General features: G+C 39.8%; 1 protein-coding gene across 1 annotated transcript in view; it reads left to right on the top strand.

Annotated features, from left to right (window-relative positions):
* LOC126162156 (intraflagellar transport protein 140 homolog) overlaps positions 1–17,111 on the top strand; it is a 240,584-nt gene that overhangs the window by 127,810 nt on the left and 95,663 nt on the right. Inside the window, exons 14-15 of the mRNA XM_049918458.1 lie at positions 11,027–11,178; positions 16,811–16,988. Of these exons, the coding sequence (XP_049774415.1) occupies positions 11,027–11,178; positions 16,811–16,988 (330 nt within the window). The remainder of the gene's footprint in view (positions 1–11,026; positions 11,179–16,810; positions 16,989–17,111) is intronic.

The raw sequence follows: 17,111 nt of genomic DNA, 5'->3' as shown, positions 1-17,111 counted from the left end.
AGTGCTACTTACCGTACAGAAGACATGTTAAGTTGCTGACTGGCACAATTAAAAGCTTCCATAAAGCTTTCAGCCACAGCCTTCATCAGTAAAAGAGAGGCTCGCACCATTCTTACACAAGGAAGCATACTTCATGCACACATGACAGCTAACTCCAACATCTCAGGCTGGAATGCAACTATCACATGGGATGCATGCAACAGTGTGAAGGGGACGGGGAGGGGAAGGAATAGTAGTGTATCAGTGGGGAGAGAGATGAACACTGTCTGATGGATGTGCAGGGATTAGAATGCCAATAGGCACAGTGTCAGGAGGTTGTGGAGCTGGGAGGTGGGGAAAAAAGGACAGGAGTGGGCAAAGACTGGCAGATGTGTTGACAGAGGGGAACAAATAAACAGGGTGGGACATGAGAATGGGGAGAAGATGACAGGACAGAGGAGACCTTTCTAGCCTCCCAAAACACCACACCCCTAGTCTGGTTCAGGTTCATTGATGACAACTTCATGATCTGGACTCAAGGCCAAGACACCCTATCTTCACTGCTTTGCAGCCTCAGCACCCTCTCTCCCATCTGCATCATGTCATCCACAACCCAGCATGCCACCTCTCCAGATGTTGACTTCCTCCCCTCTGATGGCTCCAGACACACATCTGTCCACATTAAGCCCACCAACCACCAACATTACCTGCATTTTGATTTTGACAGCTGTTCTCCCTTTCACACCAAAAAATGCCTCCCATACAGTCTAACCTCCTGGGAGTCATCATGCTAAAAACTCCCTTATTCAGTGTGTTGAGGGTGTTACCAAGGCCTTCACAGACAGGCACTGTCCACCATACCTATTTGGCAAACAGATCTCCCATGTCATTTCCCCTCACACCCCCAGTCCTCCCACCACCCCAAGAACCAGGCACAAAGGATTGTCCCCTTCATCACCCAGTACCATCCAGGACTGGTACAACTGAACTACATCCTTCACAAGGGCTTCAATTATGTGTCATCATGCTGTGGAATAAGGGACATCCTATCCAAGATACTTTCCACCCCTCCTAAAGCGATGTTCCATCACCCACCCAACGTCCACAACATCCCAGACAATCCCTATGCCACTGCCAATCCTAGCTCCTTAGCACAAGGATCATATTCCTGTGGAAGACCCAGGTCCAAAACCTACCCAATCCATCTACCCAGCACTTCCTATTCCAATCCTGGATAACCCCACCAGAGTCTGGGTCACCTGTGAAAGCAGCCATGTCATTTACCAGTTCTATTGCAATCACTGCACAACTATTTATATTGGTAAGACTACCAACCAGGTCTCCATCAGGTTGAAACTGTGGTCAAGAACAAAGTAGACCATCCTGTGGCACAACATGCAGCTGAACATAACGCTTTTGATTTCAATGGTTGCTTCACTGTCTGACCCATCTGGATCCTTCCCTCCACCACCAGCTTTTATGAACTGCACAGATGGAGTTTATCCTTACAATACATTCTCTGCTCTCAAAATTATCTCGACCTGCCTCACAACCTCCAGACAGTGCATCTGTTGGCATTCTAGTTGCTGCACACTCCAACAGAAAACTTTCATCTCTCTCTCTCTCTCTCTCTCTCTCTCCTCCCTCCCCCAGCCATACATTACTATCCCTTCACCTTCCCCACCCCCTCCAGATCACTGCTTGCATCCCACATGATAGTTGTACTCTAGCCCAAGATGCTGGAGTTGGCGGTCATGTGTGCATGAGGTGTGCTTGCTTGTTTGTATGAACGGTCTGTGTGTCTGTCTTTTACTGATGGAGCCTGTGGCCTAAAGCTTTAAGTAAGTGTCTTTTAATTGTGCATGTCTGCAACTTAACATGTCTTCTTTATAGTAAGTTTATTAATCAGTTATCTTGGTAAGGTATATAATGACATAAAACCAATACATTTGGAGAGTAATTTATGAAAGTATAAAACAGCTTGCTTATAATTTTCACGCGTTTTCAGCATTTATTGGCTTCTACTTTGTTGCCCTTATATTCATAGTAGCATACTTCATAACAATATAACTGTCTTCATGCATTTCAGTGACAAGTACAAAGCCATTTGAATTTGAACTTTATTTGAACTACTATCTACAACTATGTCTGGTTCTAATCTTATGTCTTTGACTCCAGGCTTAGTGAACCTATTGCCTGTTGGATCAGTTATTAAACCAGTTTTAAACAAACACCAAAATTAACAGTAAGTTCTTTGATCTGACAACATATAGTTATCAATCTTACATATAATTTATTGAAAAAAGTTTTCTTCTTACATTTACATTCGGTTCAAAACTTTTTTTTTAAAGTGTTTGTAGCAATTGACAGAAGCAAAGCTGTTTTAACCTCAGAAGTCTGTGTCCTTTCCATGCAATGGATTAGCTGTCACATAATTTGGTTTATTAAATGTGTTACATATAGTACAGAGGAGGACAAAACCACATAAACTGAACATGCAATCATGTACTGCACTTCACACTCATTATTGTGTACAAACTAAGTGATGTGCTTCTGAACTCAAGTGAAATTATGATTGATGTGCTGCAATTTGACAACTCTTGCACACCATAATTGGACAGATCATACATAAAGTTTAGAAGCATGACAGGCATTTTTATCTATCAGAAGCACAGCACTTGGTACTTTCTTACAAGGTCTGTGTTCATATCCAGCTACAGTAGTCCCAAGTAATGGGACCGGGAATAAAGAATGCATCCTCGTAGTACCCAAATAAATATTTTTTAGTAAAAAAAAACTCAACCTTTGCAGACTTTGTTCTTCAGATTCATGTTTGCAGATAACTTTCAAAGGAGAATTTAGTATTACATATAAGAATTTTTTTCCTCTGCAGAATGTTTTTGTAAAATACACTGCAGGACATTTTTACAAAATATAAAATGTAGCACACTGACAAATATAAGCTTCTCATAATACAGTGCTTGACTTGAACAGCAGCTGTTGCTCTTTTTGTACATTGACATCTACACTCGACAGGTCACCTTACACTGTGTAGCACAGGGTACTTTGGTGTGTACCAGTGTCACATCCTTTTCTTGTTCCAGTCACATACAATGTGTGGGAAGAATGATATCTGGTAAGACCCTGTGTGGACTCAAATCTCTTTAATTTTATCTTGATGATCTTTTTGTGAGATATACATTGTGGGAAACAATATATTAGTTGATTCTTCTAGGAAAGTACACTCTTGAAACTGTAACAGTAGACTATACCATGATGCAGAATGCCTCTCTTACAGTGTCTGCCACTGATGGTGGCTGTGGATCTCCATGATGCTTTTGCACTTGCTAAATGAACCTGTAACAAAACATGCTGCTCTTCTTTGGATCTTCTCTGTTTCCTCTGTTAGTCCTATCTGGCACAGACCCTGTACTGACAAGCAATATTCAAGTGCTGATCAAACAAGTGTTTTGTAAGCTACTTGAAGGACTAAATTTCCTGAGAATTCTTCCAATGAATATCAGTCTGGCATCTACCTCACTCGCCATTAATTTTATATGGTTGTTCCACATCAAACTGCTGTGTGTGCATACTACTAGATATTTTATGGAAGCAATTTCTTCAAGTGATTGTTCTGCAATTGTGTATTAATACAATAAAGGATCTTTGTAATTGTGTATTCACAAAACATTATATTTGTTTATGTTGAGGGTGAATTGCCACTCCTTGTTCCACACATCAAACCTCTGCAGGTCTTCCTGCATTCTGCTACAATTGTGTAGTGTTGCAGCTTCTCAGTATGCAACAATGAATTCTGTGAAAACCCTCATGGAGATGCTAATGTTATCTTGTGGGGTCACTTATCACATAATCACTTATATATATTGTGAGAAGTAATGGTCCTATAACACTGATATGCCACGTGCCTGAAGTTACTTTTATGTCTCAAGACTTTTCTCCATTCAGAATGAAATGCTGTGGTGTGTTAGCTAACAACTCTTCAATCCAGTCCAATATTCCATACAGTTGTATTTTATTCATTAGGTGGCAGTGCAGAACTGTTATAAAAAGCCTTCCAGGAGTCAAGGAACACAGTATCTACCTGGATGCCTGTATCTACTGCTTTCTGGGTGTCTTGGACGAACAGAGTAAGCTGAGTTTTAACACTATCATTAGTTTTCAAAACCCATTTTGTTTCCTACAGAGGAGATTTTTGGTCCTTAGAAATGCCATAATATGACAGCATAAAACATGTTCCAAAATTCTACAACACACTGACATCAGTAATATAGGCCTATAGCTCTGTGTGTATTCAATGACCCTTCTTGAAAATGGGAATGACTTTTGCTTTTTTTTTTTAATCATTAGGAACACTTCACTCCTCTAGAGATGTACAGTACATTGCTGCTAGAAGAAGAGCAGTTCTTTTGAATTCTCTGTGTAGAATCAAAATTGTATCCCATTGGGTCCAGTAGCCAGAACCTGCGAAGATACTGGTCCTATGTAAAATTGCTAAGCAGGACTAAAGCTTCCACCCTGTCACTTATTACCAGTGTGGTGTGGCAGTTGAAGATAGTGAAACGAAAGTTGAAGTTTTAAATTCTGCATTTAAGAACTCATTCATGCAGGAAATCACACAAACATATCATTGTTTGACCATCAGAGAGTCTCTTGTTGATGACATAATAATAAACAACCCTGCCATAGAGAAACAACTGAAAAGGTTGAAAACAAATAAATCACCAGGTCCGGACGGAATGTCAGTTTGGTTTTACAAACAGTACTCCTTGGCATTGGCCCTTTACTTAGTTTGCATTTATCATTAATCTGTCAATTAGTGCAAAGTCCCAGATGACTGCAAAAACACGCAGGTGACTCCTGTATATAAGGAGGTAAAAAAACAGACCCACCAAATTACAGACCAGTATCCTTGACATTGATTTGCTGCAGAATCGAAGAACGTATTTTGAGGTTGAATATAATAAATTTCATAGTAACCAAAGAGCTTATTTTCACATATCAGTATGACTTTAAGAAGTATCACTCATGTGAAACCCAGTTTGCCCTTCTCTCACAAGGTACACTGTGAACTATGGATGTAGGTCAACATGCAGTTTCCGTATTTCTACATTTCTGAAAAGCATTTGTCACGGTACCACACTGCAGACTGTTAACGAAGATACAAGCTTATGAAGTAGGTTCCCAGATATGTAAGTGGCTCAAACACTTCTTAAGTTATAGAACCCAGTACATTGTCTTTGACAGCGAGTGTTTATCAGAGACAAGAGTATCGTCAGGAGTGCCCCAGGGAAGTGTGATAGGACCGCTTTGATTTTCTATATGCATAAACAAACTGGTGGACAGGGTGAGCAGCAATCTGCAGTTGTTTGCTGATGATACTGTGGTGTAGGATGATACAAGACTACTTAGACAAAATTTGTAGAGGGTGCAGTGAATGGCAGCTAGCTCTAAATGTAGGAGTATGTAAGTTAATGTGGATATGGAAAAACAATCCCACAATGTTCAGACAAGCCACGTCTTTTAAATATCTGGGCATAACGATGCAGAGTGATATGAAATGGAATGAGCATGTGAGGATTGTGGTAGGGAAGGCAAATGGACGATTTCAGTTTATTGGGGCAACCTTAGGAAAGTGTGGTACATGTGTAAAGGAGACCACATATGGGATACTAGTATGGCCTTTTCTTGAGTACTGCTCAAGAGTTTGGGATCCGCACCAGATCAGATTAAAGGAAGATATTGAAGCAGTTTGGAAGCAAGTTGCTAGATTTGTTACAGTAGGTTCTAACAACTTGAAAATGTTACGGAAATGTTTCAGGACATAGATGGGAATCCCTGGAGGGATGGTGACATTCTTTTTGAGGAACAATGGCATTTGAACCTGACTGCAGAACGATTACACTGCCACCTCACCAACATACATTTTGCATAAGGATCACAAAGATAAAATATGAGAAATGAGGGCTTGTATTGAGACATATAGACAGTCATTTTTCCCTCACTGTATCTGGAACAGGAACAGGAGAGGAAATGACTATTAGCGCTACAGGGTACCCTCCACTACGCACCGTATGGTGGCTTGCAGAGTATGTATGTAGATGTAGATATAGAGTGTGATGCAGAAATGGAAAAGAAGAGTAAAGCTCCACATGTGCCTCAGGCACTCTGTGGATGTCAAACCACATGTCAGTTAGTATAGATCCCTGGAGGACTTCTAAATCCCTACTCACATGCCAACACTTTTTACAATAAATTATGCCTCCATTTTCCCACTATTGACATCCATTCAAACTTCCCCAACACACATTGTTTTTCATGCCTTAGCTACACACAGTCTCTGTGTTGCCTGGTGTAATGCCCTCTTTGTCGGCATAACCAACGTACTAGTCATGTGAATAGGTACATTAAGCCATATGACCCAATGCATTACACTGTGAGCATATAACCAGTTTCATCGGTTCATGCTTTGGACAATTCCATCTATTCCTGACATAATCAAAACATAATAACAGTGGGAAGAGGACAGACATAAACTCAGAAATAATGGTCAAAGGGAAGCCACAAGTAGTTGTAGAATACACATACTGCTAGTACTCTTGATGGCATTGGTGTTGACAGTAGCACCTCCACCAATCCCACTACTGACATGAAAACATAGTGGTTGAGTTGTGCTATGACTGCTACATCGACATGAGTGTTGCGAGATGGCCGGTTTTACCTCCAAAGTGACATGTGCAGGTAGTAATGGGATTAGATCTGCAATACCACAGTGAGTGCTTGCTCAACAACAAAATTGTTTACTAATCAGAAGGATGACGACTGCAGGCCACAAACCAGCCATGGCCAGCAAACAACGAGGGAGTGTGTTGTGGCAACGGACTTCTGTGGCAGCAGAACAGTGGCTGACAGCAATGACATCTTTGCTGATGCAAGTCAGGAGCCAGCTCCATAACAAGTGTGGTTAGAAAATGGGGTCGGCACACACTAGTGTGTCCCAAGATGGCTGGCTAGAATGTACAGATGCTCTGGGTTGAACCCAGGACTCATAGAGACTGGCTCAAGTTTCAGGCAATGACAGCGAAAAGTTTGCCTTGCCTTAACAGATTCAGTTCAAAGCCCAGAGTCAGCAGGACTAGCTGATGGCTTGTAGACCTGCTGCTCAATGAGGGTTTATCTGCTAGGCCACACGTTCAACTGATGGCTGGCTTGGAGATTGTGCTGGTCGAATTCACGGCACCAATGGAATGCTGCTAATGGCTAAGCTGGAAGTACTTGCACAAGCCAGGGGTGCTATGACAACAGCTAGGCTCCCATCACAGAGTTGGCTGCAGAAACATTGTTTTATGCTGCAACATGTAGCAATTTAGCCATCACTATGGTAGACTAATGCATTGCAGAACATTATGCCACAATTATTGTGGTGCCCAAGTGCAAAATTACACAGGTGTCTGGCCCACATTGCCCTTGACAGGCTGATGTAGCCAAAATTTTAGTGCTGCCAACAGACACATATAAAAGTGTAAGTTACAATACTACTGTAGCTTTCAGAACTGTTAGTTCCATACTTGAGAAAGAGAGGTGGTATCTCGGGGAAGATCCCCAGGATGAGAGGGACTTACAAGTCATGAGGGCCAGGATAGGAGGAAGATTAGGGTTTAACATCGTGTCAGCATTGAGTTCATTAGAGATGGAGCACAAGCTTGGAATTTTTCAAGGTTGGGGGAGGAAGTTGGCCATGCTTTTTCGAAGAAAGCTGGAGTGATTCAGGAAAATTATGGGAAACTTCAATTTCAATTGCCAGCCTCCCGAAAGCGAGTCCACCGTGCTGACCACTGTGCCACCTCGCTTGGTTAACAAGGGTAGACAAAGATGTTAGTTGCACTATGAGGTATCAGCACTCCAATAATGCAGAGAGATAATAATGTTCAACTTATGTACATAGTGGGTTAAGTGATTGAGCCACAGTCATATAATACAAGGGTAGGTCAAATATAAACGGGATTTTATATTTTACTTAAATTCATTTATTTAAAAACTCAAGGCAATCATAATTTATTTTTCCACATAGTCTCTTGCTTTGGAAATGCATTTGTCCCAGCATATGGGCAGCTTTTTGATGCCCTCGTCATAAAGAGTACTGAGTCGTGTCACCAGCCAGTTGCATATGAAGTCTTCCACACTCTTGTCGCCTTCAGATCGTCTTCCTCCTAGAGCTTCTTTAAGTGGTCCGAATAAATGGAAATCACAGGGTGATAAGTCCGGGCTGTAAGGAGGATGATCAAGTGTTGTCCATTGCATTTCCTGTAACTTGGAGACAGTTAGAGCTGTAGTATGGGGTCGCGCATTGTCGTGGAGGAGGATGACCTGTCAAATCGATTGGTCTCGTCTTTTGCGGCAATATGCAACTCTCGCCTTGTTCATCAGTTCACAGTAATAAACAGCATTGATTGTTCATCACTCACGCAAAAAATTAATCAGCAAAATGCCTCGCTGATCGAAAAGAACCGCTGAAAGAAACTAACAGTCGAGTCTTGGGTTTCAAAGGTGCTGCCTCCCCTTTCCTCCACCATTCCTTACTGGCTTCTTTGGATTCTGGAGTGTAGTGGTGAACCCATGTTTAGTCGTAGGTGATGATCCGACTCAAAAATGCATCACCTTCTTCTGCAAACCTTGCTGTAAGCCTCTGACAGGCCTCCAAATGTCTCAACTTCAGATTTTCAGTCAAAAGTTTAGGGACCCATCTGGAACACACTTTATGCAACTGTGGGTTGTTTGTGATGATTGCTTGACAGCTCCCATAATTGATTCTGACTTTTTGTGCAATTTCTGATACTATCACCTGCCAATTGTTGTCAACAATGTCTTTAACCGCACGAATGTTTTTGTCTGTAGTGCTGGTCTGAGGATGGCGATTGTGTTGCTGATTTTCCACCTGTTCTTGTCCTTCCTTGAACTTTTCATGCCAGGCAAACACACGTGTCCTTGATAATGTTTTATCACCGAATTGTGCAGTCAATGTTCGCAAATTTCTGCCGCTGTAATTCCTTCATGAGTAAGAAATTTTGTAATTATGTGTTGCGGTACCGAGGGGTGCACCTGTTGCGCAGACATCGTGATTATTACTGGCAAAACAGCAGGAAACATCTAACAGCATGCTCTCGTCACTTCTGACAGTCCCATCAAAGCATAGCAGAAGTGTGGGGCCAGTTCTACCAAATGTTGATGTTCAGGAACAAAAATCCAGTTTATATTTGACTCCCCCCCCCCCTTGTATATCAATGGTATTCTACTAAATGAGTAAGTGGACCACCTCGCAAAGGACACAAGTCACTTGTGCAACTCCAGTTTCAGTCGGCCGGAGTGGCCGGGCGGTTAAAGGCACTACAGTCTGTAACCGCACGACCGCTATGGTCGCAGGTTCGAATCCTGCCTCGGGCATGGATGTGTGTGATGTCCTTAGGTTAGTTAGGTTTAAGTAGTTCTAAGTCCTAGGGGACTTATGACCACAGCCGTTGAGTCCTATAGTGCTCAGAGCCATTTGAATCATTTTTGAACTCCAATTTCAGTGCATCCAGTCACGTTCTTAAACTTATAATGGGGGCCTATAATGAATGAGCTGAAGAGTGGGAAGAAATATGATGGCACAGAGGACACTAGTACTGGAATCTTCAAGATAGGGGTCTATGGATTAGATGTATGGAGAGACATTCTGTCGTGGCAACGTAACTAGTCAGGATATGCATCAGAGACTCTCCAATTTGTTTATGCAATTCAGCATAACCTATTCTTTTTGTTTAAGTTGTATTGTGACCAGCAAGTCATTTTGTACAGGAGACCAAGCACACTAACATTGCAATTTCCCACTTGTGTCACCACTATCTGCAGAAAATACGACAACTTTTAGAATCATCATAGAGTTTTTAAAAGTTTCTATCCAGCCTGTATAATTGAATTTCTATTCCTACAAAGAGGCAGGCATTGGAATGGTGCAAAAAGTGCCAGGTGATAGTTCTACAGCTTTCCATTTTTACCTAGTGATGGAGCTATTGTATAACCAGAAGACTATGTAGAAGTTACACTTCAGAATCATTTTGTATATTTTTAATATTCTTTTATTTCCCCTCACCCTCCCCCTTCCCTCAACCAACGCAGACTGACTGTAGCAAGAGGATCATTTCTGAAAGAAAGAAATTTTGTATCATCAAATATGAATTTATATGTTAGGAAGTATTTTCTGAAGGTATTTTTCTGAGGGTATAGAATTATACAGAAGCAAAACACTGATGATAAACATTTCAGAGACTAGAAGAATATAAACTTTTGAAATATGGTGCTACAGGAGAATGCTGTCTATTGGGTGTGTAGACTGGATATCTAATGAGATTCTGAATCGAATTTGGGAGAAGAGAAATTTGTGTCACAACTTGAGTAAAAGAATGTATTGGTTAATAAGAAACATCCTGAGACATCCAGGAATCATCAGTTTGGTAGTGAAGGAAAGTTTGGAAAAGCAGGGGGAAGGTGTGGTGGGTAAATACTGTAGAGGAAGATGGATGTAGTTTTCTGTAGATGTACAGAAATGAAGAGGCTTGAGCAGGATATACTACCATAGAGACGTGTATCGAACCAATCTTTGGGCTAAAGACCACAACAGCAGCAGTCTGAAATAACTGTATTTCTTTCCAATTGCCAATAAGTGTCATTACATTTAGCTAACTACAGTTATGTACATTGTGTACCCTTGCACAACTTGTACTTTAATCACCATATTTACCACTTTGTAGTAAAGTGTTAGCTGGATATAATGTGCAAAAATTTTTAAAAAAGTATTTTGTTGTTAATTCAGGCACAAATGTATGTTTTATTATATCTGTACACATGTAATACTATGTGGTAAACCTTTTCTAGATGTTCTGCAATGTATTACTCATGCTACACATATAGTGTACTTCGAAAATTGTGTAAGAAATTTTTGAATAGAATGCTGTTAATTCTAACAATGTTTACGTTCTACTCACTATTGTAGGAGCAGCAACCAGTTGATACATTGCTGATGCGTGATTTTGAAGGCCTGAGTGACTGTGATAGGACAACTCGTGATGCCATACTTACTTTTAGTTACCATTTGAGTGCCGGTAATATGGATGAGGCCTTCCGCGCTATTAGAGCCATTCGAAGGTCAGTTACATGTGTGTTAATGTTGAGAGCCACAGTTCATTTTTTGAAAATATTCCCACTCAGCTCAGGGATGTGCTGTTTATGTAACATAGCTGTAGTGACAGTCTTTTGAGAGTGGTAGATCTTATTTATTTTTTCTTAAGATTGCAGCTGTCACTTTCATATTACTGGTGTGAGTTGCCTGAGATGGCGGTCTTGTGTTTGTGAGGTGTGCTAGCTTGTGTGAATAAATGGCGTGTGTGTTTCCTTATCTGGTGAAAACTGTGGCTGAAAACTAATGTGTAAGTATCTTTTCATTGTGCCTGTCTGTGACTTAACACGCCATCTTTGTGGTAAGCAGTAATCTATCTTTTCCTTTAAATGTTGCTATTCCAACCTGCAGTTTCCATAGATTGATTTTGATTACTGCATTGAATCAGTCATAATGGGAATCGCAATGGAACAGTTACTGTGAATCACATCAGTATGTCAACATTCACTTCTCTCTCTCTCTCTCTTTCATACACACACACACACACACACACACACACACACACACACACACACACACACACAGTATAGTGTTCAGCGAATAAGTGTGTTGTATATTCAGTGGTAGGAACTAAGTTGGAAAATGTACAGGGTGGCACAGAGAAACTGAGGAAAATTTGAAGCTGACATTGGCGGCTTTGTAGATGTTCAATAAAGGGTTTAAAATGCCAGATTGTTGAGTAGTAATGGACATTTAGTTGCCATGGAGTATGCAATCACCATGAGTGCATAATACCGACTTGGAGACTGTGTGACCACCGCACAAAGATTGTTTTTGTGTCACTATGATATCCATCCATGCAGTCAATTTCCTTCTCCACATATGATCAGAACATTGATTTTTAACTTGGAAGAGACTAATTCAGTCTAGACGGCATGTATTGTCTGTACATACCCCAGCAAACACTGATGCTGTTGCAGCTGGAGTGGTAAGGAGACCTCATCATTTGATGTGAAAAACTGCCTTCTCATTGGACCTTGAACATTGAAGCATACAAAGAATAATTCATAGCCTTCAATTGCATTCTTCAAGCTTCAGATTGTTCAAGAACTGAAAGATAATGATTCTATATTGCACCTACAATATGTGAAAACCTGTTGGCTAAAATCAGTGAGTATCCTAACTTCACTGAAAATTTTTGGGTGTCAGATGAAGCCCTTTTTCATTTAAGTGAATATTTGAATAATTAGAACAGGCATTACTAGACATGAACAAAGCATGCTGCACTTCACCAACATGTGTGTAAAAAAAAAAAAAAAAAAAAAAAAAAAAAAAAAAAAAAAAAAAAAAAAAAAAAAAAACTAAAGTTTTTGTATGGTGTGCAGTGTCATGTCATGTCGTGAGGTGATAGCTCATTTCTTCTTTGAAGATGAAAGAGGCTCCACTGTCAGTGTTGGGGTATCAATGTTTTGTCAACATGATAGACATTTTTGGCTCTAACACTCCATTCTCTGAACTACATAAGTTCTGTTGGAACCACTGCCCAAATTTCTGAGTGTGCAGTGAAACGTTTGTTTGGGGATTACATAATTTCAATTGGATGCCTCAATATCCAGATTTCTCAGTCTGTGGCTGCTTCTTAGGGGATATTTGAAGAGCATTGTGTGCCGGACTAGACAATAAACCTTGTCCAGCTGAAGACTCAGATTGAAGAAAACATCACCAACATCCTGGGGAACACATTTTGCTGCACTGTGCAAAACCTTCAGAATCAACTTACTAAACATGTATGATGAAATGGACAGCGCCTAAATTATGTAATTTTTTAAAAGCAATGCCCGATGAAATTTCTCCTCTTGCAGAACACTTATTGCAGCATCAGATAAAATATTGTAAGTTTCCTCAATTTTTCTTATCATTTCAAATTTGCCTATTTCTCTGCACCATCCTGTACAATATTCAGGGAGACACATTTAACATCACTCAATTCTTTTTATGAGGTATGTATTTGTTTTGTATAAGACCAGTACCTAATTGCTATTAACCACTTAGCATATTAATGCTCTCTAATGGCAGCAGCCTTGCCACGTTGGAAACTCCATTTCATGCCCGACTGATGAAGTTAAACATTAGTCTGTTATTGCTTGTTAAAGAGAGAAATTTCTTCTGTTTTATTTAACTGAATCAGTTCAGCTTGTGTGGAAGGAACAAGTCAAAAAATAGCAGAACTTAAGTTTATATAAATAATTTTGGATCTATTTTAAATGTATTTGTCTGACTGTTATTTAGTATGTTCTAATGATTTTGTTGTGATTATTATCATTATAATTAAATTAAACAGCAAGTACACAAAATCTCTCTGTTAACACTGACATAAGACTTATTTGCAAATATTTAAAATAATATGCATTCTAGTTTGTAAATGCAAATTCTGTTACTTTCAGAAGCACTGTTATTTTAATAAATTCAGTTGGGAAGGGTGAACCACCCAATTACTGAAGCACATGGACAAGTCTGTGTTTGCAATGCAAATTATGTCAGGTGTAGATGGTATATGTAAATATAAAATAAAATGCGTGCTCTGCTTACTTTCATTCTGTTATGTCATATGGGGGGATATTCTGGGTAACTCATTAAATCGAACAAAAGTTTTTAGAGAACACAAGCATGTAATTAAGACCCATTTGTGTTGTAAATTCAAAAACTTCATGTAGAAACCTGTGCAAGGAAATGGGTATTCTAACCACTGCTTCTCAGTATTTTATTCCTTAACAAAATTTGTTGCAAATAATGTGTCTCTATTTCCAACCAGTAGCTCGTACATAGTATCAATACTAGGAATAAGAACATTCTTCCCCTAAAGACATAAAATCACTTATCTTGCTTCAATGAGGGGTCCAGTATTCAGGAACACATATTTTCAATAAATTGCCAAAAACCATTAAAAGCTTGGTTTCAGATAAAGCATAGTTTAAACAGAGTTTGAAAGACTTTTTGTTTGCAGCTCCTTCTGTTCTATAGTTGAATATCTTAACAGGGACTGTTAGACTAGCTCAAGTAAAAATGTCTGTTAGATTTCAGTTTTGACTGTGTTTGATCACAACAGTCATGATAAGGTACTTTTGTGTGATACATTTATAGTAACAACTATAGCAGATGATCAGGGAAATGAGTATTATCTTCAAATTATTTTAAACCTTCTGACATGTTCTACACCCACAAGAATCATCTCATTTTTAGATCTGTGGAACAAAAACTGAACCTAATCTAATATAATTCAGGTGTTCACTCTGCCAACATATCTTTTGCTACTTGCTGTAAAGAGACATGTTAAGTTGTGGACGGGCAGAATGAAAAGGTACTTACACATTAGTTTTTGTATGACACAAACTCCAAAACTTTAAGACATCATCTAAGATTGGTTTCAATTTCAAATGAATAATTAAAAAGTACAGAGTATTGTTACATAATAAATACCAAAAATTGTACACTTTGTTCTATGCCATGAAACTGATGGTAGCAGTAATGTTGTTGAAAGTGCACTTGCTTGTGGACTTCAGCTGTGAAAAAAAGAGAAATAGCTCTAATTTTTCTAATGTTAAATGAACAGTATTGTGGATCAAGTACAAATTAGTTGAACTACGTACAGTGCATCTGAAAGATTTACTTACTTGGTGTCCATCGAGTTCAGTGCATGTTTATGGGAAAGAGTGTAAATTTATGAGGACATGAAAAACGTAATCTGGGTCACTAACTTCATAGGTATACTGGATTCTTGCACAGCAGTGAGCTACACCTCAATTCTTCATTCAAATAACATGAGGCCAATCTGGTGGCTTATCTGTAACAACTCCATTGTTTCATAAAAATATAGTCTGGTTATAGTGTGACATGTCTCCATAACACATGAATCATGTTGGATACATCCAAATATTATCGATTTTGCGTATCAGCCAATCACCCACTATTGTCAGCTTTTTTTCCATTCACAATCTAATCAGTCTATTCAAAAAGAGTACAAGAAAGTGTTGTACTAATTTCACGTGCTACACTACATTACAATGTGTGATGAATCTGCTGTTTCCGAGTTGCACTCAGTATGCTAAGATACATTTACATTGGTCTAAGTGAGTCACACATTGAAGCAAAACAAATGAAATACAGGGTGTACATAAAGTCTGGGAACACTTTAAATTATTTATTAGATAAGAACTAAACATTATACGGATGTCATACATATTGCATTTTGAAGAGAAACTCTGAAAGTTTTTTTTAAAAAACATTTGATATGCGAACGATGAGTGACCCGGCAGACGTCAATACGGTAATAAAATTCTTGCCATACCCGTCCCAGATGGCTTCATCGACTGTGGCAGTCGCTTCCTGTATACTCTCCCAGAGCTCTGCTACATCACATGGTAGAGACAGTACATACACCAGATCTTTAACATGTCCCCACAGAAAAAAGTCACACGGAGTAAGATCTGGTGATCAGGGAGGCCATTTCATGAGACAGTTGTCCCCTTCTGTAGCATGGCCAATCCATCATTGCGGCAGCTCCATGTTCAGGTACCCACAAACTTCACGATGAAAATGGGATGGAGCTCCATCCGCTGAAAGATGAATGGAGAGTCCGATTGCATTTGAGGCATCAGCCTTTGCTGCAACATGTCCAAGTAGGAATATCCAGTGACAGTCTGTCGGCGAAGAAGAATGACCCATACAGTTTTCAGCGTGATAATGCACAAAAAACGTTTACTTTTGGGGAATCGCGCTAAAATTCAGTGCATTTGTGTGGCTGCTTTGTACCCCAGATTCGACAATCATGCCCATTCACTTTCCCAATAGTGTGAAAAGTGGTTTCGCCACTAAAAATTAAACGATCACTGATGCCATACCCATCCTCATTCAATTGTTGCAACTGCGAACGATACTCAAAACGCTTGTCTTTGTCCTCGTCATTGAGTTTCTGCACTAGCTCCAATTTGAATGGTTTCATAGACAGCTTTTGTACTGTCATTGGAACCATTTCGATTTCATGGGATACATAATGCACCGATTTCCTTGGACTCCTTATGAATGTCTCTCGTATGTGCTCCACATTCACTTCACTCGCACTAGGACATGCGCTTCTCTTTGCCAGGCACAAGCAACCCGTTGTAGTGAATTTGTCATGCCAGTGATAAATGGCCTTCCTTGTTGGTGGCTTCTTACCGTACTTGGTTCTAAACATCCGTTGAACAGCTGTAGTACACTTGTTTTTGTCGAACTCCAACACACAGAAAGCTCAGCTCTGCATCTCAACTCACTGTGTTTGCGACTAGTGCTGACTATCGGCAAATTACCAAACTATGCTATGGCGGTATACATGAAAAAGCCTTTCAGGGTTTCTCTTCAAAATGAGATATGTCTGGCATCTGTACAATGTTTGGTTTGTGTGCAATAAATAATTGAAAGTGTTCCCGGGCTTTATGAACATCATGTATTTTAATGTGACTGAAAAGTTGACAGTGGTGTAAGAAAAGACTACAGCACACCTACAGTGTACAATATATTTGGGTTATATTGAAGAAGAGATACCTCTTAAGCATAAGTCTGTTCTTTCAAACACTATTTATTGCTTATAAAATATCAAGTACTAAATCGAATTTCTTATTGCAGTGAAGCTGTGTGGAGCAGCCTTGCTCGTATGTGTGTGAAAACTCGGCGCCTTGATGTCGCATGGGTATGTTTGGGTCACATGCAACATGGTCGTGCAGCTTTTATTTTGCGCCAAGCAGCCAGTGAACCAGAACTGGAAGCCAGGGTTGGAATTCTGGCCCTGCAACTTGGTCTCAGGGTCAGCAAACATTTTACATATTTTATTTAACTTCTTATTGGACTGCAATGTAATGGAACTGCTCTTTAATGCTCAAAATCAGAGTCACAACTTTTTAACTCTCTATGTGATTTGTAATATGTG

The sequence above is a fragment of the Schistocerca cancellata genome, chromosome 2 (genome assembly GCF_023864275.1).
Source record: "Schistocerca cancellata isolate TAMUIC-IGC-003103 chromosome 2, iqSchCanc2.1, whole genome shotgun sequence".
Lineage (NCBI taxonomy): Eukaryota > Metazoa > Arthropoda > Insecta > Orthoptera > Acrididae > Schistocerca > Schistocerca cancellata.
Note: the sequence above shows the minus strand (reverse complement) of the source record. Positions and strands in the feature narration are given on the sequence as shown.